This window comes from Chiloscyllium punctatum, chromosome 38 (genome assembly GCF_047496795.1).
Source record: "Chiloscyllium punctatum isolate Juve2018m chromosome 38, sChiPun1.3, whole genome shotgun sequence".
Lineage (NCBI taxonomy): Eukaryota > Metazoa > Chordata > Chondrichthyes > Orectolobiformes > Hemiscylliidae > Chiloscyllium > Chiloscyllium punctatum.
The window spans coordinates 28,512,029-28,534,855 of NC_092776.1; the positions used below are offsets into that span (position 1 = coordinate 28,512,029).

The 22,827-nt window shown below is 43.1% G+C and overlaps 1 protein-coding gene across 3 annotated transcripts in view; it reads left to right on the top strand.

Annotated features, from left to right (window-relative positions):
* Positions 1–22,827, top strand: part of tacc2 (transforming, acidic coiled-coil containing protein 2) — a 264,812-nt gene that overhangs the window by 130,769 nt on the left and 111,216 nt on the right. For all 3 annotated transcript variants that reach the window (XM_072557490.1, XM_072557491.1, XM_072557492.1), the window contains exon 14: positions 1,679–1,804. In XM_072557490.1, the coding sequence (XP_072413591.1) occupies positions 1,679–1,804 (126 nt within the window). The remainder of the gene's footprint in view (positions 1–1,678; positions 1,805–22,827) is intronic.

Genomic DNA, 22,827 nt, shown 5'->3' on the forward strand with positions numbered 1-22,827 from the left:
CATTAGTTAAATGAGAGCATGTTTGGGCAGGCAATTAGGGAAGAGGTGGCAGTTGCAGGCAGTTCACATGTCTTATTTTATGAATTTCATCCATGCCAGGAACAGCTTTAATTAACTCCAGTCTAAAAGAAAGCATTGATATTGGCCAAATAACCCAATTTTCAACTCTGAGGTCTTTGCAGAGTGGTTGACAGTTTGGTGTCGTGGTCAAGCGCATCCATGAAGCCATATATGGAATGCTCTGCCCCAGAAGGCAGTGGAGGCCAAGTCTCTGGATACTTTCAAGAAAGAGATGAATAGGGCTCTTAAACATAGTGGAATCAAGGGTTATGGGGATAAGGCAGGAACAGGATAATGATTGTGGATGATGAGCCATGATCGTAATGAATGATGGTACTGGTTTGAAGGGTTGAATGGCCTACTCCTGCACGTATTGTCTAGTTCCAATATAACATATGTTCTATGTTTGGGGGTAAGTTAGCTTTTCAAAATTATCAAGAACAGCAAGCATCTCTGGGCATGTTGCTATTGAGAACTGGGAGATCTGTGCTAATTTTTAAAAATATTCTAAGTGTGACTTATGAGAACAGAATTAACCAATGCCAATTTCCATTGAAAGTCAGAATCGAAATTGTTGATGGGTTTTACTCGCATGGTCATCATGTATACTGACTGACACAGAGACTCTGGACGTGGTCCTAACACATTACTTGGGTCGTACCCAGAGCCTTTTAGTCCCACATTGTTTACAAAGAGTGACTGTGCGCCAAAATACTTCACACACACTCCCTGAAAACATTTTTATGTTTGCATTTTATTTTAAAGGATAATATTCAATACAAAGTTACTTTTTGACTTTGCTTCACCCCTGCTGGTTAGCTTAGTTGGCTGGACAGCAGATTTTGGAGTACAAAGTGATGCCAGCAGCCTGGGTTCACTTGCACCTGAAGTTTCCATGAAGAACACTCTCTAGTTAGTCTTTCTCCTTAGTTGATGGTAGGGTAACCCTCGAGTTAAACCACCATAAGTCATCTCTCTCTTTTGATGATGTTGTCGTAACTTGCAAGACCACAGAGTTGCTCTCTCTATAGAGAGAGAGAGAGAGAGACGACTGGTGGTATTTAGCCTGAAGGCCTTCACATCTCCGGGGATGGGGGAAACTGACTGAGAGTCCTTCGTGGTATTGTCCGCCATTGCAGAAATTCAACCCATGCTGGTTGGTGTGAGAAAGCAGGCTTATGGTCTGGTATGGCTCTGTCAATTTATTGACTTTATTTAAGACCTTCATTTAAGGGTTACACTTTAAAATTGTTTTTCTGGCATTCAAATATTTTCTTTAAATTAGAGCAAAATGAGAACCGAAGTCAACTGCTTTTAAGAGTGATAGATGGGTGGAGCTATCTCCAGTGTGCATTGGAGTTACTGAGGGAAAGAATCAACATTATTTCTCATTTCTGCACCATGGAAATTGTTTGAAATGTGAAAATATACCCCAATAAATGGACCTAACATGATGTCATTTTATCTTGTTGATGTGATTAGACTGTCAGTACATTGCAATTTTTCCTGCGTAGATCAGTAACTATTGACAATAAAAACTACACTGTTGTCTTTCATTTGTTCGAAACCAAGAGAGAACATGTTTTGAGAGGCTTTGTCATGTTTTGCATTTTTCCAGTGTTTCTTTGTCAAGTGATTTTGAAGAACCAATCATTCCTGCTTTTTCATCTGTACCACCTCCTCTTTCACCTGAAGGGAGTAACAATCTACAGGTTGATGTGACAGACTTCCAGGAACTTGTGAGGTATGTGGTGTAAAAATCTGAGTTTAAAACTTGCCATGTGAGACCCTTTGTTTTCCATTTTAGAAGTATTTTAATCAGTAAACTGAAGTTGAGAATTGAGTTGCAATTTTCCGACTCCAGTGCTTGGTGTCACCGAGAGGTGTGTTTGAGTTTCATGGTGAGCTGAGGAGACCTTTGTTCTTTCTTGAGTTGGAAGCGCACCCTAGTGGATAAGTTCTGTCATTGCAAGAACTTGTCCAGATGTGAAGTGGCATGCCTGGCTCTGGCTGTTTCAGCTCCTTGTGTTAACATATGCAGACTATGGACTTGAATTTTCTTGATATCTTTAGCAATTATACGCAGCTATTGACTTAAAGAAAATCAAAGAAATTGCTACTTAAGGGGCTATACCACTTGGTTAATGTGCTGGATGCTATTTTTCTCAAAATCTTTGTGGCATTTAGGGAAGCAAATCATGAGTGCTCATTTGCAAGGACTGCCACATCCCTGGTCAAATGTCATTGTGCTATTCTGGAAACATTTAGGTCTGTATGAAATAGACACTGCTGCTCCCCATTCACAATTTAACTGCAGTTAAGAATTTCAGAGCTTTAAAGAGTTCCAAATTGTCTTCTGATCCGTAACTTCACTAACATTTTTCCAACTTGCTTTTATCACCATCTTTCTCAACTAGATTTGCATTTGACTGCTTCCTTACCACACTTCAGTCTTACTCAACCTTTATAAATTTGAGCTCCCAATTAGCTCCTCTGCCCTCCAACCACTGCCAGTTCTCCATTATACTCAGAGCAATTCAGACAAAGCTTTGGCTTTCCCCATGGGATTTGGAATAAGAAGCAGCAGCACATGGAGGTGAGAAGGTTAAGTCAATGTGCAAAAAGGCTCAAACCCATCAAACACTCCTCTCCTCCACTTGGCTGGAGGCACTGCAGCTCCTTTGAGGAGTTCAAGGCCACCAGCGCATAACCGTGAAACCATCTTCATGAACCATCTTCTTACACCAGGGTCACTGCCAGAATGCCTGCCTGTCATGGTGGTGGTGACTAACACCCCAAAATTCTTATCATTGGCACATTGAAAGGATTCAATCACCCAGGAGCCAAAATGAAGGGGCATGTACACAGAATCTCCTCTGGTTATTCCTACATAAGCATACTTGCTTGGTGGGCGGCACAGGGAGGGGGAGGGGGGGGGCTTAGCCCGGCTGCCTCACAGCACTAGGGAACCAGGTTCCATTCCACCCTTGGACAACTGTCTGCATGTGGAGTTTGCACATTCTCCCCATGTCTGCATGGGTTTCTTTTTCGAGTGCTCTGGTTTCCTCCCACAGTCCAAAGATGTGCATGTTAGGTGGATTGGTCATGCTAAATTGCGCATAGTATCTCTGAATATACCGACTAGGTGGATAAGCAGGAAAGTGCAGGGTTACATGGATAGGGTTGCGGGTTGGGTCTGCATGGGATGCTCTTTGGAGAGTTAATGTGGACTCAATTGGCCAAACAACCTGCTTCTACACTGTAGGAATTCTATAATTCTGTGATTTTATAATTTGGAACCAACTCGACCCTTTTGTGGCAAACTGTAGTTTTTATTAGATAATTGTCTGGCCAGCCTAAGTTAACAATTGAACATTGAGTTCTCCTTCTTTTGGGGATTAGTTTTCTTCTCTCTTGGAAATAGTAATCCAGCAGCCCAACATCACTAAAATACAACAAAGCACTGCAATGCTGAAGATCTGAAACAAAAACAGAAATTGTTGGCAAAACTCGGCAAGTGTGGCAGCATCTGTGGAGAGAAATCAGAGTTAACATTTTGGGTCCAGTGACTCTCCTCCAGATTCTGTGGATAGGTGACACAAGTTCATGTTGTAATTGGTAAATGAACAGATTCTATTGGCTAAGACTGTCTCTAACTACAGGTAGTGAGCTCCGATATGCAGCTGACAATTAAGTGTGCGCACATTCAGAAATTGAGCTCCAGATCACTATCAACAACTTCCTAGAAGCATATGAGAAAATGGGCAGCTGACTAAACACCTACAAAACTAAGGTCCTCTTCCAACCATTCTTGTAGCCATTTTCCTCCACTGTTTAAGATCAACTGTAAGACTATGAAAAATGTGTTCACTTTCCATTCTGTAGCAGACTGTTTTGTCAAACCTTTCAAATGATATTCACCTCATATGTCATGATTTGGAGATGCCAGTGTTGGTCTGGGGTGTACAAAGTTAAAAATCACAAGACCAGGTTATAGTCCAACAGGTTTAATTGGAAGCACACTAGCTTTTGGAGCAATGCTCCTTCATCAACTGATGAAGGAGTGGTGCTCCGAAAGCTAGTGCTTCCAATTAAACCTGTTGGACTATAACCTGGTGGTATGAGGTGTACAAAGTTAAAAATCACGTGACAGAGTCTGGAGATTTCCTGTTGGAGAATTCACCTCAGAACCCATCAAATCCAAATGGAAAAAATAATCCTCAATCCTGAAGGACTGTCTAAGAGAAGAATGCAGCGTATGTGGACAGGCAGGCATTACTGGAACTATGTTCTGAATTTCTGGATTTAACAGTGTGTCATTAGATAACAGATTGTGCTGCTTGATTTGTCCAGTAGTAATAGTGAATGCTGACAACCATGCTGTTGTTCATCCAGTAACGTTCAGGCTACTATATATCTGTACATTCGCAGACTCACTTCTGATTAAAACAAAACCCTATTATCGGAGTTTGGTCACCAAAGACTCTGCAGTTTGAAACAGAGGAGTGGAATTCTTGTAGACTGGTAAAGGTATGTCTGTGCAAGTGAGGAGGAGCTATTCAATTAGTACCACTTATCCTCTCTTTTCTGATAGCCCTACAAGATCCATTGATAGTTTAGGTCTCCACAATATTCAAATGGAGGATATTAGAACTCATCCCAGTCTGACAATAGAGGCAATGGAAAGTTGGAGGGCTAGAGCTCGGTGTTGCAGCATAACTATGGAAACTGATACCATTTCTAAACATTACTTTGAAGGCAATTGTATAGATTGAAGAAAAGAAACACTCTGAAGGGAACTGTTAAGGAATCAAACAACCCATTTTTGTAGGTGTTCTGACAGTGGTTAGATCAGTGAGAGTGGCATTGAAGAGACAGCAATTTTTGAAGAACAAAGGAGGAAGAGTACTTGAGGTGAATGGTTACAGAGGGCAAGGAGTGATAATGTACAATGGTTTTTGTTAGAGAGAGAAATTATTTTGGTTAGACTTTTTTTCAGTGCATTTACCCTTGGGAGACGTGAAATCCTAACTGGACATGAGAGAGTGAAATGTGAGGTCCAATTGCTGAAATGCAGACAACAGTACCGTGATGGCAACAATGCATCTGAGAAAATGATCTTCAGCAATTCGCTAATGATTTAGAAATTAATAGAAGGAAGTTGAAATTGCAGTGGGGTATTCAACATCAAATTGTATCACTAGACTGAATTTTACATTTGTAATTTGGGTCAAGCATAGATATGATGAAAGCCTTGCATCAACCAGGGTCTTCTGGAAGCAGACCATTCATCAAGGTATATTTGGATAGATCAAGGTGGTCTCCTCCAATGTGCACTTGTGGGAGTGTCACTTATGGTCATTGTTTACTGTACTTTGCACAACTTTACCCTTCAGAGAGGGGAAGCCTAGTCAGAGGAGGAACTAATGGACACAGCCCAGGATCCCTGATAACAAGTCACTGAAGAGGAAATTGAGCTGCAACAGTTCACTGTGCAATCTGGTCCATGGAACAGTCTGATACCTTGAAAATAAGAAATGCTCTGATAATCAGAAGATTATAAGAACACACTGTGTTTCCAGTTCGATTACAGTTTCATGGTCCTTGATGCCTTCTCCAGTTAGCTCCCAGCCAAGAACATCAGGACCATGTAAGGGCTACAAGTCACCAAATAACAACAAGCAGCTAGAACCCCACAAATACAAATATTCCTATTCTGATGTGGAGACAGAAAACCATATCAAACCAGCTTCCCTATCGATGTATTCACAATAGAGTTAAATCCAAATACTCAATGACTGTCAAAATTGACCCCAGTGCTTCCAAACTGGACTTTGAAAATTACCAGTACTAGACCTCTTGAATAACTGAAATCAGACTCTAGGTTTATAGTGTGAACAAAAAAAATCTATATTTTAATCAATACAGTAGCTTGAGCAGATCAAAGTTAAATTACAAGGTAATCTTATTAATACCTAAGTTTTGAACCCATTCCTCTTTAATTCTAGCTCTAACTGATACAAAAACAAATAGACAAACCAACACAGTTGAGGGATAAATCAAAAGGGAAAACTGAATGAGATGTAAGGGGCCAGTTCAGTTAAACAGGCTCTGGTACCCTGGGAAAGGGCCCTCAATGGCAACTGCAGCTGCTCATCTGCTTCTCGAGCTTCCATTTGACCCTTCCTGGTTTGAGAGAAACCCAGCTCCTCCGCTCCCTATTGCCCTGAACCTGGTAACAGATCTCCTCGGTCAGCATACATACCCAATATCTGATCAGGTGAGCTGCTTGATTTGGGCCTTCATGGATGTCACCCGTCTTTCAATGGAGGAAGCTATTTGATCTGAAGAATGGGTGGTCACTGTGCTCGTGGTCTGCAAGGACTCCCCAACCCATTGGATTCTCTCCCGCATCACCATCTAACTTGCATAATATGTCTAACACCATCTGCCTGATGGATAATTCCACAGGTTCATCGTCAGATATGGACTCTACATCCAGGTTGACTCCAGAAAATATGAGTGCCAGATACCTGCACTGTCTTGGTCTCTTACAGTTGCTCTTGCAACTGTGATGTGCATTACCAGTGCTTCCATTGTTTTACAGTTGAGTCATGTGTACTTGCTGCATTGATTGCATCTGAGCTAGTACTAGATGTGTAGCTAAGATGCGGCACTGCATCCTCTGAAGCTGCCTGTTTCTCAATGGTAACAGCTTGTCTTTTTAGGGCTAGATTGTGCAGTGCAAGAAACTAAAAAGGAGAATTGGAAGCATCATTATCCTTTTAAAGATTAGTTTGCAGCAACACACTTCCTCAAAACAACCACTGAAACCATTGGGAGATGTGAACCAATGTCTAAACTGTAGACCTTTCAACATTGAAGCAGTTTCCTTCCTGAAGTCAACAAAACTCCAAAGTTGTAATACTACCTTTATTTCAGCTTGCCCTGTTTATACTCCCACACCCTCCTCAGCACTATTTACAGAAATTGACAGATATGAGCCCTTGGCATCTCTCTACCAAAGGAACTTTGTCCAACCTCATCTTGGCCTATAGGTTGCCTCCATTCATTGGCAGCAAACTCCAGGACCGCCGCCTTGGCAGAATGACCAAGTTTCATCCACTATATCTCTCTACTATAAATAAAGAAGAACATTTAAGCACATATTACACTCATGCCTTCAAATATGTTGCCACTCACTACTTTGTCACCAGCTCACATTTCTCCGTGTTCTTTGCCAATTTAACAGGCTGTGGTCACCGTTCCCCCACTGGAATCCCAGTGCTCTTTTTACAATAAAAGTCTTTATCATGCTACCTTTACCACTTGAGCAACACTCAATGTTTGAACCACTGGTGTGATTATGCATAACAACAGAATAATATCTGTGCATGTGCAGATACAGCATGTGACACCAGCTCACCACTATGGGTGACCACCATCCTGTCCTAAATACAGTTTCATAGCTTTTAAACTTCAGCACTTTGTTGGCTGAAGTGTGTAAAACAGCTTGCCAGAGAAAAAAGAATAGGTACATATAAAACTACAGATCAAATTGGATTTTTAGGTGAACAGAGGGAAAGAAAAACTGCAGCTGAAAATGTGTTGCTGGAAAAGCGCAGCAGGTCAGGCAGCATCCAAGGAACAGGCGAATCGACGTTTCGGGCATGAGCCCTTCTTCAGGAATGAGGAAAGTGTGCCAAGCAGGCTAAGATAAAAGGTAGGGAGGAGGGACTTGGGGGAGGGGCGTTGGAAATGCGATAGGTGGAAGGAGGTTAAGGTGAGGGTGATAGGCCGGAGTGGGTGGGGCAGAGAGGTCAGGAAGAAGATTGCAGGTTAGGAAGGTGGTGCTGAGTTTGAGGGTTGGGACTGAGACAAGGTGGGGGGAGGGGAAATGAGGAAACTGGAGAAATCGGAGTTCATCCCTTGTGGTTGGAGGGTTCCTAGGCGGAAGATGAGGTGCTCTTCCTCCAGCCGTCGTGTTGCTATGGTCTGGCGATGGAGGAGTCCAAGGACCTGCATGTCCTTGGTGGAGTGGGAGAGGGAGTTGAAGTGTTGAGCCACGGGGTGGTTGGGTTGGTTGGTCTGGGTGTCCCAGAGGTGTACTCTGAAATGTTCCGCAAGTAGGTGGCCTGTCTCCCCAATATAGAGGAGGCCACATTGTGTGCAGCGGATGCAGTAAATGATGTGTGTGGAGGTGCAGGTGAATTTGTGGCGGATATGGAAGGATCCCTTGGGGCCTTGGGGGGAGGTGTGGGTGCAAGTTTTTGCATTTCTTGCGGTTGCAGGAGAAGGTGTCAGGAGTGGAGATTGGGTTGGTGAGGGGTGTGGACCTGACGAGGGAGTCACGGAGGGAGTGGTCTTTTCGGAATGTTGATGAGAGGGGGGAGGGAAATATATCCCTGGTGGTGGGGTCTGTTTTGGAGGTGGCGGAAATGACGATGGATGATACGATGTACATGGAGGTTGGTGGGGTGGTAGGGGAGGACCAGTGGGGTTCTGTCCTGGTGGCGATTGGATGGGCGGGGCTCAAGGGCAGAGGAGCGGGAAGTGGAGGCGATGCGGTGGAGAGCATCGGCGACCGTGTCTGGGGGGAAATTGCGGTCTTTGAAGAAGGAGGCCATCTGCGTCGTTCGGTATTGGAACTGGTCCTCCTGGGAGCAGATGCGGTGGAGATAAAGGAATTGGGAATATGGGATGGCATTTTTACAGGGGGCAGGGTGGGAGGAGGTGTAGTCGAGGTAGCTGTGGGAGTTGGTCGCTTTATAGTAAATGTCTGTGTTGATTCGGTCGCCCGAGATAGAAATGGGGAGGTCTAGGAAGGGGAGGGAGGAGTCTGAGACGGTCCAGGTAAATTTGAGGTCTGGGTGGAAGGTGTTAGTAAAGTGGATGAACTGTTCAACCTCCACGTGGGAGCACGAGGCAGCGCCGATACAGTCATCGATTGTAGCGGAGGAAAAGGTGAGGGGTGGGGCCAGTGTAGCTGCGGAAGATGAACTGTTCCACATATCCTAAGAAAAGGCAGGCATAGCAGGGGCCCAATCGGGTGCCCATGGCTACTCCTTTGGTTTGGAGGAAGTGGGAGGATTGGAAAGAGAAGTTGTTCAGGGGGAGGACCAGTTCAGTCAGTCGAAGGAGGGTGTCAGTGGAAGGGTACTGGTTGGTACGGTGGGAAAGGAAGGAGGGGAGGGCTTTGAGTCCTTCGTGATGGGGGATGGAGGTGTACAGGGACTGGATGTCCATGGTGAAGATAAGGCGCTGGGGACTGGGGAAGCAACAATAGTGGAGAGTGTGGGTGGTGTCCTGAAGGTAGGTGGGGAGTTCTTGACTAAGGGGAACAGGGCCGTGTCGAGGTATGCAGAGATGAGTTCGGTGGGGCAGGAGCAGGCTGAGACAATGGGTCGGGTGGGGCAGTCAGGTTTGTGGATTTTGGGCAGGAGGTAGAAACGGGCGGTGCGGGGTTGTGGGACTGAGGTTGGAGGCGGTGAATGGGAGATCTCCTGAGGTGATGAGGTTATGGATGGTCTGGGAGATGATGGTTTGGTGGTGGGAGGTGGGGTCATGGTCAAGGGGTCAGAAGGAGGAGGTGTCCGCGAGCTGGCGTTTAGCCTCAGCTGTGTAAAGATTGGTGCGCCAAACTACTATCGTGCCTCCCTTGTCTGCCAGTTTGATAGTGAGGTTGGGGTTGGAACAGAGGGAGTGGAGGGCTGCACGTTCCGAGGGTGAGAGGTTGGAGTGGGTGAGGGGGTGGAGAGGTTGAGGTGGTTAATGTCGCGGCGGCAGTTGGCTATGAAGAGATCGAGGGCAGGTAAGAAGCCAGCACGGGGTGTCCAGGTGGATGGGGTGTGTTGGAGGTGGGAGAAGGGGTCATCAGAGGGTGGGCAAGAATCCTGGTTGAAGAAGTAGGTGTGGAGGCAAAGGCGGCGGAACAATTGTTCGATGTCTCGTCGTGTGTTGAACTCGTTAATCCGAGAGCATAGGGGAATGAAGGTGAGGCCTCTGCCGAGGACTGATCTTTCATCCTCCGAGAGGGGTAGTTCTGGAGGGATGGTGAAAATGCAGCAGGGCTGGGAGCTAGGAGCTAGGAGTGGGGATGGAGATCAGAGCGGGGGTTGGGTTCGGCGTGGGGACGGAGTTGCAGCCCAGAAATCTAGATGAAGTCATCAAAGGGTTAAAAATGCATGACGGCAAGACATCCTTTGTGCAGTCTCAGACCCCTAAGGAGAGGCAGCAGCAGTCAAACAGCCTGTGTGCACAATAATCTCCTCTCACCTCTGCTTTGAAATGTAATTCAGCAAACTGTGATATCATTGAATTACACTGCTCTTTATAAATGTGATTTGTTTGCAAATGCTTCAGTTCATATTAAGTATAAACTCCTCCTCCTTCTATATAGAAAAGTCTCAACGATTTTAAAAAAGCCATTACTTACCTGAATGTCAAAAATATTGTTTGACTTTGAATCGAATGGATTTCGTTGAGCTTTTCCTTTGGCCCGATTCCATTGATTTTTTTTTTGTGTGTATGTTATAGAGTCAGAGAGAGGCTTTTCTTCACAAGTATGATCAATGAATACATTTTTTTCAGTGAAAAATCAACAGGATCATCAGTAAAATATCACAAGAGGAACAATAACCATTAATGATTAACTTCCTGGTGTATGGTCATTTTGATCTATTTTGTTGGCCCATTGTTATCACCAGGAATCCTAATCTATCAAATATACAGATCTGGTAATATGCCTTGGTCTATTCTACACACACTGTGTGTAAGAGATCAACAATAAGGATTTTAATTTCATATACTTGATTCAAAGGTCCACATTATTTTTAACTCATCTTAGTCAAGGTCCATAATCTGTTCATAACATTATCTCTACTTTAGCGAACAGCTTTCTTTACTTGCAAGTACAAAGTCTGGTCTTTCTAATGATTACTTAACAATTAGTGGATGAGGTGACCAATGTAACTTAAAACGTTTATACTCTTGCCATTGTTTAGTTGTAATGTGGAATATCTCCTGAATACGATTGAGTAGTTATGTGATCGCATTAGCTTTTGCACACAAAGTATATGTCTGGTGTCCATGGAAACCAATGTTTTCATTCCTAACTGAGTTATGCCAACTGCAGGTTATAAAATGTTATTGCTGAATGTATCTTCAGTTCTATGCCAAAACAAAGCAAAAATAGGGAAAATAAAGTAATTGAAAGTCTGGTCGTTATGAGTTAATTGGACAAGAACTCAGTTCCTCTAGGGGCCAATTTTCCGATTCTATGGTCTGTGCAGGATGGGAAAATGAAAAATTGTGGGTTTGCTGAGCTGAACTCACCAGATTTCCCATGGTTGGCCTCATTTCATTTTGTATTCTGCATCCATCTTTAATCAGAAGCTCACTTTCAGCAGGGAACAGACATGGTGACCTTACATGTGATTGAGATGCTGGTGTTGGACTGGGGTGTACAAAGTTAAAAATCTCACAACACCAGGTTATAGTCCAACAGGTTTAATTGGAAGCACTAGCTTTCGGAGCGCTGCTCCTTCAGGTGGTTCAACTACCTAGCTCTGAATCCATCTTGGCTGTAAACCTGAATAGGACTGACCAAGAGCAAGAACACTTCGATTTTGTGATGCTGCTAAGGAGGTATTTGCGCAAGAAGTGCTGATAGTACTATTTGCCTTGTTTAGGATCTCAAGACAATTTCGCAATAGGAAGTCTATTCCCTTAGCTTGAGGTAATAGACAGATAGAAAATGTTGTGTCTGACAGTCAAAGAACACATGATAATTAGGTTTAAGTGAGTAAGTCTGCCAGGGTAAAGAAAACAAAAAACAATGCTGGAAATCACGGCGGGTCAGGCAGCATCCATGGAGAGAGAAACCAGGGAAGCATTTCAAGTCTAGATGACTCTTCTTCATAGCTGCCAGGGTAAAGCTATCTAGCATTTCATTACCCCAAGCACTAGGACCTACTGTGTATTCCAAGTAGTTCTTCCCCTCGCCCTGTTAAACCATGACTGAAGCTGAATGCTAAACTCTTTTCAGACTTGCATTTCCCCTCCCCCCACCTTACCTCAGTTCCAACCTGCCAGCTCAGCATCATCCTCATGACCTGTCCCTGCCAATCTTCCTTCCCACCTATCCACTACACCCTCCTCTCTGACCTATCACCTTCATCCACCTATTGTACTCTTGGCTACCTTCTCCCCAGCCCCACCCCTCTCCTATTTATATCTCCATCCTAGAGGCTCCCTGCCTCATTCTTGTACTCTGAGAAGTCATGCTTGATTTCTGCCTTCTTTAAATATCCAAAGCGCAGTTGAAAAACAGCTGCCTGAGAAGTTGCATTGGTTCATGTGATTCTAAGTTACAGATTCTAGTTGACCTGTGTGTTCACGTATTGACTGTTGAATTTCAAGGACACAGTTGTGTGCAGTAGATTGAGTGAGTGGTCCCATAGCTGCTTTCAGTAATGCCCTTGACTTTGAGCAGTGGGCATAATTTTGTGCCCTTCCCCACTGTGTGTTTGGTGGAAGTACCACCCTGCCACTTTCATGATTAAGTCCATAGATGTCATTTCCACTTGGGCCTCAACCTGTTGCCACTGGTATTAACCCAGCACTAGGGGACATGGGGGTGAGTAGGAGGGTTGGGTAGGGAACATGCTAGCTCCAAGGGGAATCCCCCATTTGAAAGCAAGCAGTCCCTGATGAGGGGACTTGATATTGGAAGATCTGGCCTAGTGTGAGCCATCCTCCTCTTGAACCAGTTGATGCTTTTGTGTGCTCCCATATCCTGTGACTGCATTTGCATTATTGCTCGCCTGTGCCTAGGTCCCTGCACAATCTGAGACCTTGCCACTGCCTCCCCTGCTGATGTTGTTGAGTATAGAAGAGCTGCAAGCCTCTGGTCCTTTGTTCTTGGGCCTGCTGCTGACCCTTCTAGTGCCTGAGTGGCAGAAGGTGTTCAAAGTTTGAGAAGATTTGTGGCTCGGGTGCTCGTTGTGTTTCTGTCCGCCGAGCTGGGAATTTGTGTTGCAGACGTTTCGTCCCCAGTCTAGGTGACCTCCTCAGTGCTTGGGAGCCTCCTGTGAAGTGCTTCTGTGATGTTTCCTCCGGCATTTATAGTGGTTTGTCTCTGCTGCTTCCAGTTGTCAGTTCCAGCTGTCCGCTGCAGTGGCCGGTATATTGGGTGCAGGTCGATGTGCTTATTGATTGAATCTGTGGATGAGTGCCATGCCTCTTGGAATTCCCTGGCTGTTCATCAACAGATGCCTAAGGGAAAGACAATGGAATGAGGACATGCCACAACCCAAAGGACTAGCCACGTTACCATAAATCAAGAACATTTCTGAACTAACAGCCAGACTACTATGACCACTAGGACTCCTAACAGCACACAAATGAACAGCCACTCTCTGACAACAACTCACCAGGACAAAGGACCCGATACCCAGCATGAGCAAAACCAACGTAGCGTACAAAATCCCATGCAAGGACTGCACAAAACACTACATAGGACAAACAGGAAGACCGCTAACGATCCATATCCATGAACACCAACTAGCCACGAAATGACATGACCAGCTATCCTTAGTAGCCCCACACAGATGACAAGCAACATGAGATCGACTGGGACAACACTACTATTATAGGACAAGCCAAACACAGAACAGCCAGGGAATTCCTAGAGACGTAGAATCTGTGGACGAGTGTCATCAACGAACACATCGACCTGGACCCAATATACCGGCCACTGCAGCAGACAGCTGGAACTGACAACCAGAAGCGGCAGAGACAAACCACTAAATGCCGGAGGAAACCTCACAGAAGCGCTTCACAGGAGACTCCCAAGCACTGAGGATGTCACCTAGACGGGATGAAATGTCTGTAACACCTTCCCAGCTCGGTGAACAGAACTACAACAATGGCAGAAGGTGTGCCAGGTCTTCCTAAAAAGAGATGGTGCAAGGGTCTACACTGTGGTTCCAAACCTTTTTCAGTATCTAGGCACACTTTAATAAGACAAAAAAATTCCATGGCACATCCACTCTTATCAGCTGAATTGATTGCTAATAAACATGACATTTACAGAGGAACCCTGATTAGTCGAAGGACACGGATGGTGAGTATTTCATTTGGTTAATCAAATTCTGGATAATTGAATGCCAGATGACATCGTGTAGATGAGTTTCAGGACATTGCAATTTTGCCGGATATTCAGATAATTGAATACCGGATAATCGAGGTTCCTCTGTACTTGCATTCATTATGCTAATGCCATTGCTAAACACTTTTGCACCATAGTGCATACGACAAGCTGAAGAAGCATTAATGTTTCCAATCTTCCATTAAATCACAACACCTTTGATTGCGAGCATAGGCATATTTTCAAAAATGGCTCAACTCAACTATTTACCAACTTCTTTCTGCAGGTGAGACACTCTGGTAAGGGGTAAGTGGCATCTCCTCCATGAAACTCCTAAGGTCAGATGGCTGTCATTGTACTGATTCTGAACAATTCGTGCTCTTTTTTTTTCTCATTTGGATCCAGAAACTTTTAGTGTAATGTAAGAGGGGAATCATTTCTTTTGACAAGAAACAAATCCATTTCTTCTAAGAATCTATTCTAAGACTCCGATCAGTGCCTAAACGAAAAAAAAATCCAAAACTAATCACATTAAAGTTCATGCTGTTATGGAAATGTGTCCAGGCAGACAGTTATGGCAGTTCAGCATATGTGTGCCTCTTTACTGTGTTTGCATGGTTTCTTCTCATCCCAGAGACACAATCCCCAATTAGTGCACATGGTCAGAATGAATGTCTAGGCCTGACAAGCAGCTTGCCTAAACAGCACCTCAATACTGAATCACCAACATATTAACAGGTGTGTAATGGCAAAGCATCAAGTCATGGATGGAGTGTGCTGGTTGGCACTAAGTAAGCAAATGTTAAGATAAGCAGTGAACAGCCCTGAGTTGCAAGCTGGTCCAGTCTGAGGGTTGGGTTCCTGCTCATCTGCGCAAAAGTCCCTACTACAGCTCCACACTGCTAGTTGTCAGTATGGCCAGCAAGCTTACAATAGTGCTAGTCGGGCAGTATCCGAGGAGCAGGAAAATTGAAGTTTCAGGCATAAGCCTTCATCAGGAATGGCCAGCAATGCAAGTCTTTGCTTCCTGAGTGGCTTGCAAGTATGTTGGTGAAGAGTTATGATGGTCACGATGTGTTGGCAGATGCCAGATATAAATGGCTGTGGACAAGGAGAGTGTGCCTATGGGTTGTAACCTTTTTGTTTGAGATGCAGTTTGATTGAATGCAGCTTGGAGGTTGTTCAGAGCAAACAGTAAGCTGAATCCGCTAGCTACCCGTTCAGGGTTGCCTTAGACTGTGATCAGATAGACAATCTGTTCCGCTTGTTTAGTAAGTGTAGTAAAGTAAAAGCCTGAATATTAAGGAGGCAAGTTGGGCCATCAGCAAGGCAATGAACAAGAAATCATCTCCTTAATTGGGAACTTGCCCATGCCTGGTGAGAATCTTGCTTCACCGTTTATGACATGCATAAAAGGTGGAACAAGATGGTCCTGACGTCGAGCTAGTCCTTTGATGGGCTTCTTGTCTGATTCTGCCACAAATCTCACCAGAGCCCTGTAAGATTCCACCCAAATGGTGGCGAGTGTTTGGAACTCTTGTCCTGAACAGATGGTGGAAGTATAGATTTTGAATATTTTTAGAGAAGAGGTTGATAGACTTTTGGTGACCAAGGGGTGAAAGGTTATTAGGGGAAGGCAGCAATGTGGTTTTAAGATTGCAACCAGATCAGCCATGATCATATTAATTGGCAGAGTAGACTCACAGGGCTAAAAGGACAACTCCTCCTTGATGGTACATATGTTTTCCTGTATATATGTAGTCCATTTTCATCCAGCTTTTCTTCCACATAACACAAGGCATTTCCACTGAAAAAACTTTGCTTGCACCACAGCTGAATTTCTAGCAAATATATGGGACAAAATTTCACAAAGTAAGCAAAATGTCAAAAACTCTGAAGTAATCAGCATTTCAAAAATTCAGTAGTTCGAGAGCACCTTCCCAATGTAGTTTAAATCAACGGCTACCCTCCTATACAGGGGTTTCATTAACATAGATATAATTCATCCACATGCCCATCTTTCTCTGGTCACCAAAGCTCCCAGTGAATTCGGTTCCAGGAATCTTCTGACGGATTATTTTTAATATTGTTAGTACTGTTGGAGAGAAGGCTATATTGCTAGTTGAGAGACTTGGCAGGTTACAGTTTTTAATACTTGAATGCTCAGAACTAACAGGCAATCTCTGCCCAACTTCCTGCTTCTTGCTGTCACCTTTCACAAACCATAGTTTCATAGAACAAATTGTCTATCTGATTAGAATTAGAATACAATTTGAATACCTTTTACTACCATAGCCTCTGACCGGGACTTTTTTGATATTGTGGCATAAGTAATGAAAATGCTCATTGTGTTACATTTATGAGAATTAAAATTAAATGTAATTTAGAGTCCGATGTACAGCATGGAAATAGACCCTTCAGTCCAATCCATCCATGCTGACCAGATATCCCAACCCAATCTAGTCTCACCTGCCAGCACCCAGCCCATATCCCTCCAAACCCTTCCTATTCATATAGCCATCCAAATGCCTCTTAAATGTTGCAATTGTACCAGCCTCCACCACATCCTCTGGCAGCTCATTCCATACACGTACCACCCTCTGTGTGAAAAAGTTGCCCCTTTGGTCTCTTTTCTATCTTTCCCCTCTCACCCTAAACCTATACCCTCTAGTTCTGGACTCCCTGACCCCAGGGAAAAGACTTTGCCTATTTACCCTATCCATGCCCCTCATAATTTTGTAAACCTCTATAAGGTCACCCCTCAGCCCCTGACGCTCCAGGGAAAACAGCCCCAGCCTGTTCAGCCTCTCCCTATAGCTTAAATCCTCCAACCCTGGCAATGTCCTTGTAAATCTTTTCTGAACCCTTTCAAGTTTCACAACATCTTTCCAATAGGAAGGAGACCAGAATTGCATGCAATATTCCAACAGTGGCCTAACCAATGTCCTGTACAGCCACATGACCTTTCAACTCCTGTACTCCATACTCTGACTAATAAAGGAAAGCACACCAAATGCCGCCTTCACTATCCTATCTACCTGTGACTCCACTTTCAAGGAGCTATGAACCTGCACTCCATTGCTGCCCACTAACTTTCATGACATGAAGATAGTTCTTCCATGATTGTGTCCTGCCATCTGGATCTCTCCCCTCATCCAGCCAGCACCAAATTTTCTTTCCTCCTCTCATCTTAAATTGACATGTAAAGCTAGATTTATCTTTGATTGGTAAATCCAGCCTTGTTTTGCTAATGACCATTCCATTGTGACTCCTTCCCTTACCTAGGATCCTGTGGTCAATCACTGGAGCATTCTTGCCACTGCCCTGGTTGAGACCAATGCATTCAGGTCAGATTACTGATTAAACCTGAAGCTTTCAAGATTTTATGCCTTCAAGAGGATTTGATAAAAATTTGATGAGCAAGGCTCACGTCCAATTACTTAAAACTAACTGTTGTCAACTGCACTCCTTTTTGCCCCGCTTTTGGCAGAAGAATTAATGAGTACCCCATCAGGAAAAAAAACTTCAGAAGAGGATTTGTCCCATGATAATATCATCGAGTTTCAATTGTTTTTAACAATGACAGGCAAGAGGTTTGTAGTCTTTAGGTTACTTGCCACATATTAAAAAAGCAATTTTTTTTTTCTTGAAAGAAATTATTTGAATTGAATTCATTGCAATAATCATGTGAAGCCATTGTAGTAGAATTGCCACAGTTGCTGGCCCCCTCCTCATTAACAAAGAAAACATTTGCCAAATGTATTTTTGAACAATGGTCCTTTAAAGCTAAACAATAATTGAGGATTCTTCATGCAGGACTGGTTAATTGTGTTTCCTTGGCAACAGTAGTCAATGAGTTAAATACAACAGATGAAATACCTCCAATTCTCTGTGTGTGTGTTGGCTCCTGTTGGAATACTGTCTACTTCCCTTGTCGGAATATTCCATTTTGAAAAGGGATGCATAATTGTGGGAAATATTTCTCTACTCTGCTGTGCTTGTGAGAACAAATATTTAGTATACAATTGATAATTCCTGGAAAAGAAATTATACATTGGCATTGAGATGAATTGATTTAACATACATTGTTCATCATACATCAATTTGTATCTGACCTGCTTTATGTAGCTGTTCAGGGAGCTGGTTATGTGCTTATAGGGAGGAGTCATCTTATCCTGTGTTTTGTCATCTTTATTAATTGTTTTCTATGTGTGGGTTTGTTTTAGTGCTAGCTTTTGTCGATGGCTGAGCACATCATTGTTGTGTACCCCATAATAGTCAGGAAATTTTCTAGTAATCTTGATGCCAGGAGCTGGCAGCCGTTCAGAGATTAGAACCAGCCGCTACAGTAATACTGTCACTAATGCAAGCAGCTGTTCCCATCTGCAGTGCAGCATCGCAAGTCCTACAGTCAGACCTCTCAGGGCTTTTTGCTGGTGGAGCTAACAAGGAGGCTGGCCCTGCTTGGAGCTTCTGTACAGGGACAAGCCAAGGATGGGAGGCTCCCAATCTGTGCAGCAAGGGCAGGCAAGCAGCCTGAATCAGGAACCTTCAGAGGCTATGTGAGTCGTGCATAATTTTTGTTTTGTTTTGCTTTCAAGCCATAATCCCCCACCTCGTTCACGAGGCCAGCAGCATCAGCAGCCATCACAGTGTAGTTAGCCCGAGCAGCTAGAAATGGCCCTGACTTTTCATCAAGCCTGTGGTATCCTGAAATAACAATATGCTATTGCTGAAGGACAATATTTCTTATCTTCAATAGCATTATTGTAATTTCTGAACTGGAACGAAAAACAAAAATAAGGCTGTTGTAACCTATGAATTATATTTATTGTTTTTACGTCAGAAATGCTGATTGATCTGAGGGTGATTTAGTGATGCTTTGGTTTAAAAATGCTTAATTGCCATAACGGTATCTCTCAGAGATGTGTCCTATTCTTTTGTGGAGCTGCACATTGATGCCGGTGGATTCTCTTATTTGCTCTTGAAGAGCAGGGGACACTGCCCTTCAGTGGTGCTTTTTGAATAGGATTATTTAGAATCCAGTCCCTGCTTTTCTTTAGTAGTTGCAGTACTGACTAAATGCTCAGCTTTACTGCACTGCAAAGCTAGAATCAGCTGAACATGCACCAAATAGAACATCTCAAAAGGCCTTGAATAACATCCGTACAATTTTCTTTTCTCTATACATTCACATGTGCTAAGTTGCAATCTACACAAAGTTAACTGAAAATCCACAAGCTGCCTGTCTAAGATCCTGATGCTGCCACACATGCAGCAGAAGCACAGCTAGAAGCAGCTGTTGGATCAATGGGTGACTTGAAATCTGAAATAAATATGGAAACGTCATTATCTTCTTCTGGGCTTTATGTTGAGCAGGTGATGACTGACTTCCAATCTTGGTGAGTATGATGACAGAAAAGATTATTTGTGTGGTGTTTTGCCATTTTGAAGCTATATCTTTTTCTTTATTGCAGCAATAAGTGAAAAAACACTAGCTCACAAAACCACCCCTTGAGGCTGCTTGTAACTAATGAAAGAATACACTACTAGTGCTGTCTGAGGCAAAGTATGCTGACTCCAGTCCACTAATGCTCCTCCAATTAGTGACACTAACCCTTTTTAGGACAATTTTTCTTCTCTTTTGTCTTACATGGGCACTTGTGCTATATTTATGAACTGAGACAATGGAACAACTGATTACCTCCATACAGAATTAAGCCTTGCATAATGATCCGTTCTCTTTGACCATCTTTTCGATTGGCAAATTTATTCCAATGCATACAAAGCCTATTTAAAAACACTATTAGAGATATCATTAATGATCAGCTCTGAGCAGGCTCATTTTTTTCTTTTGAATAAATAGCATTTTCCTGAAGGATAACCTCTCTTTTTTTTGTTGCTCGAATTATTCAGGGTCCTTTGTACTGAACATAGCTACAATAAAGACTTCAAATCACGCTGACTTTTGTGACCTATGATGTAATGACTGTGCTTGTAGCGATATGGACCAATAATACTCTGTTCAACTCAATCCAATACTCATGCCTCTGTATTTTCCAGTGAAGTGAGTTAATGAGAACTATGGGGAGCACTTAAATGTTTCATTGCTTGGTGTGAAGATTCAGTGTAATGATTGTGCCGTGAAAAAATGTTATGGATTTATATTAGAAGGGAAATAGTTGTATGCAACAAAATAATTCCAGAAACTTTAGCATTGTGCCTTCATACCTGAAATTTCTGGGAAAAATCCCCCATGCTTCAGTGACATCATACATAGCAAGTGTGAGTCATACCCAGTAAGAAAACCATTGCTGAATGAAGAATTTCTCAGACATTCTCTTACTGTCATAACAAAGAAAAACTGAATCAATTTAGGAGCAAATTACAGTAGATGCTGGAATATGTACTGAAAACAACAAATGTTGGAGATCATAGTGCATCAGACAGCATCCATGCAGAGAGAGCAAGCGAACAAAGAAAATTACAGCACAAGAACAGGCCCTTCAGCCCTCCAACTTTGTGCTGATTCAGATCCTCTATTTAAACCTGTCGCCTTTTTCTAAGGATCTGTATCCCTTTGTTCCCTGCCCATTCACATATCGGTCTAGATACATCTTAAATTACGCTATCGTGCCCACCTCTACCATCTCCACTGGCAATGCGTTCCAGGCACCGACCACCCTCTGCATAAAGAACTTTCCATTAAACTTTTCCCCCCTCATTTTGAACTTGAGACCCCTAGTAATTGAGTCCCCCTGGGGAAAAAGCTTCTTGCTATCCACCCTGACTATATCTCTCATGATTTTGTAGACCTCCAAATAGGTCCTCCCTCAATCTGTCTTTCTAATGAAAATAATCCTCATCTACTCCACCTCTCTTGAAAGCTCGTGCCCTCCAGACCAGGCAACATCCTAGTGAACCAACTCTACACCTTTTCCAAAGTACCCACATCCTTTTGGTAATGTGGTGACCAGAACTGTATGCAACAAGAAGCAATCATCCCAACACCCACAAACTGAGCTGCATTAGAACATTATCTCAATGAGCCACCACACACCGCAGCGTCGAGGAACTACGAAGAGCAGAGGAAAATCACCTATACAGTGTATTCTAAAAGAATAGGTTCCCAATGAACACAGTGCACAGATTTCTCAGCAACAAACCCAAACAAGCAGACAAAATGTGCCTAGAAACCCTTGCCGCTCTCCCCTCCATCAAAGACCTCTCTGAAATGACTGTCAGACTACTACGACCTCTTGGCATCATCATAGCCCACAAACCCACCAACACACTAAAACAGCAGCTAATGAGCTTGAAAGACCCTATACAGACAACAAACAAAACTAATGTCATTTACTAAATACCTTGCAAGAATTGTAACAAACACTACATTTGACAAACAGGCAGAAAACTAGCCACCAGGTTACATGGACATCAACTAGCCACAAAAAGACATGGCCCACTCTCACTAGTATCTTTACATACGGATGAGGAAAGACACCACTTTGACTGGGACAGCACAGCCGTCCTAGGACATGCCAAACAGACACACGTGCGGAAATTTCTAGAATCATGGCAATCCAACCAGAATGCAATCAAAAAACACATTGACTTGGATCCCATTTTCCACCTCCTGAGAAAAAGAACAGGAAATTGCATCACCACAGGAAATGACATCCCCAACCCAAGGAAACCCAAACACACAAATAAAAAGTGGGCCATACCACCGATGCTTCACCAGAGGTTCACTAGTGATGTCACCTAGTATGGTGACGAAACATCTGAAAACAAACCTTCCAGCTTGGCGAGCAAACTTACATCCAGCACCTCCACCTGAGCTACAAATCTTCTGAAAACTCGCTGCTATCTACTAAAGTCTCAGTCATGGTAACATAATTTTGAAAAGTGCATGCGGAAGGAGTAAATAAATTAACAAAATTGGCAAGAATCACGAATGGAAATTAGACAGATCATTACAACATCAGGGTATCATAGCAGTGTGACTCCACCAGGCAAATTATTGTTATTGTCATTGTCACAATTGTGGGGACAATTCAGATGCTTGTTAAGATTTTTGTCTTGAGATCAATTTTGGCAATATGGCTTCCAAGGAAATGTTGGTTGCTTAGCATAAGGTTTTGTAAAGAGTGCAGATTGAAGGGAACGGCTGCTTTTACTTCAAAGATTGACTTTTTTTTTGAGATGTTCATGTAAAGAATGAAATAGTTCCATGTTATCGCAGAGACCAAAAAGCAGACTATATTTTAACGATCTTTAACAACATAATCCTTGAAAGTAAGAAAATTAGTTGAAAGGTTTGGCTAATGGCTATTGAAACTTCTGCCATCTGCTGGTGTTGTGAAAATTTTGATTTTGATTGCAAATCAAAGAGCAAATACTGCTTTTTTGGGAAAAAAAATGGTTTTAGCTAATATGTGATTTTTTTAGCACCCTGCACGGATTAAAATTGAAACTGGAATGTTTATGAATCACAAGGTTAGTGGACCTGCCATTCATTTTTGCCTTACATGGGGATTTGATTGTAAAGATGAATGATTTTAAGCTTGCATTACTGGATGGAGCATTCTTTTTGTGCCTTGAGACTAGATAGTTTG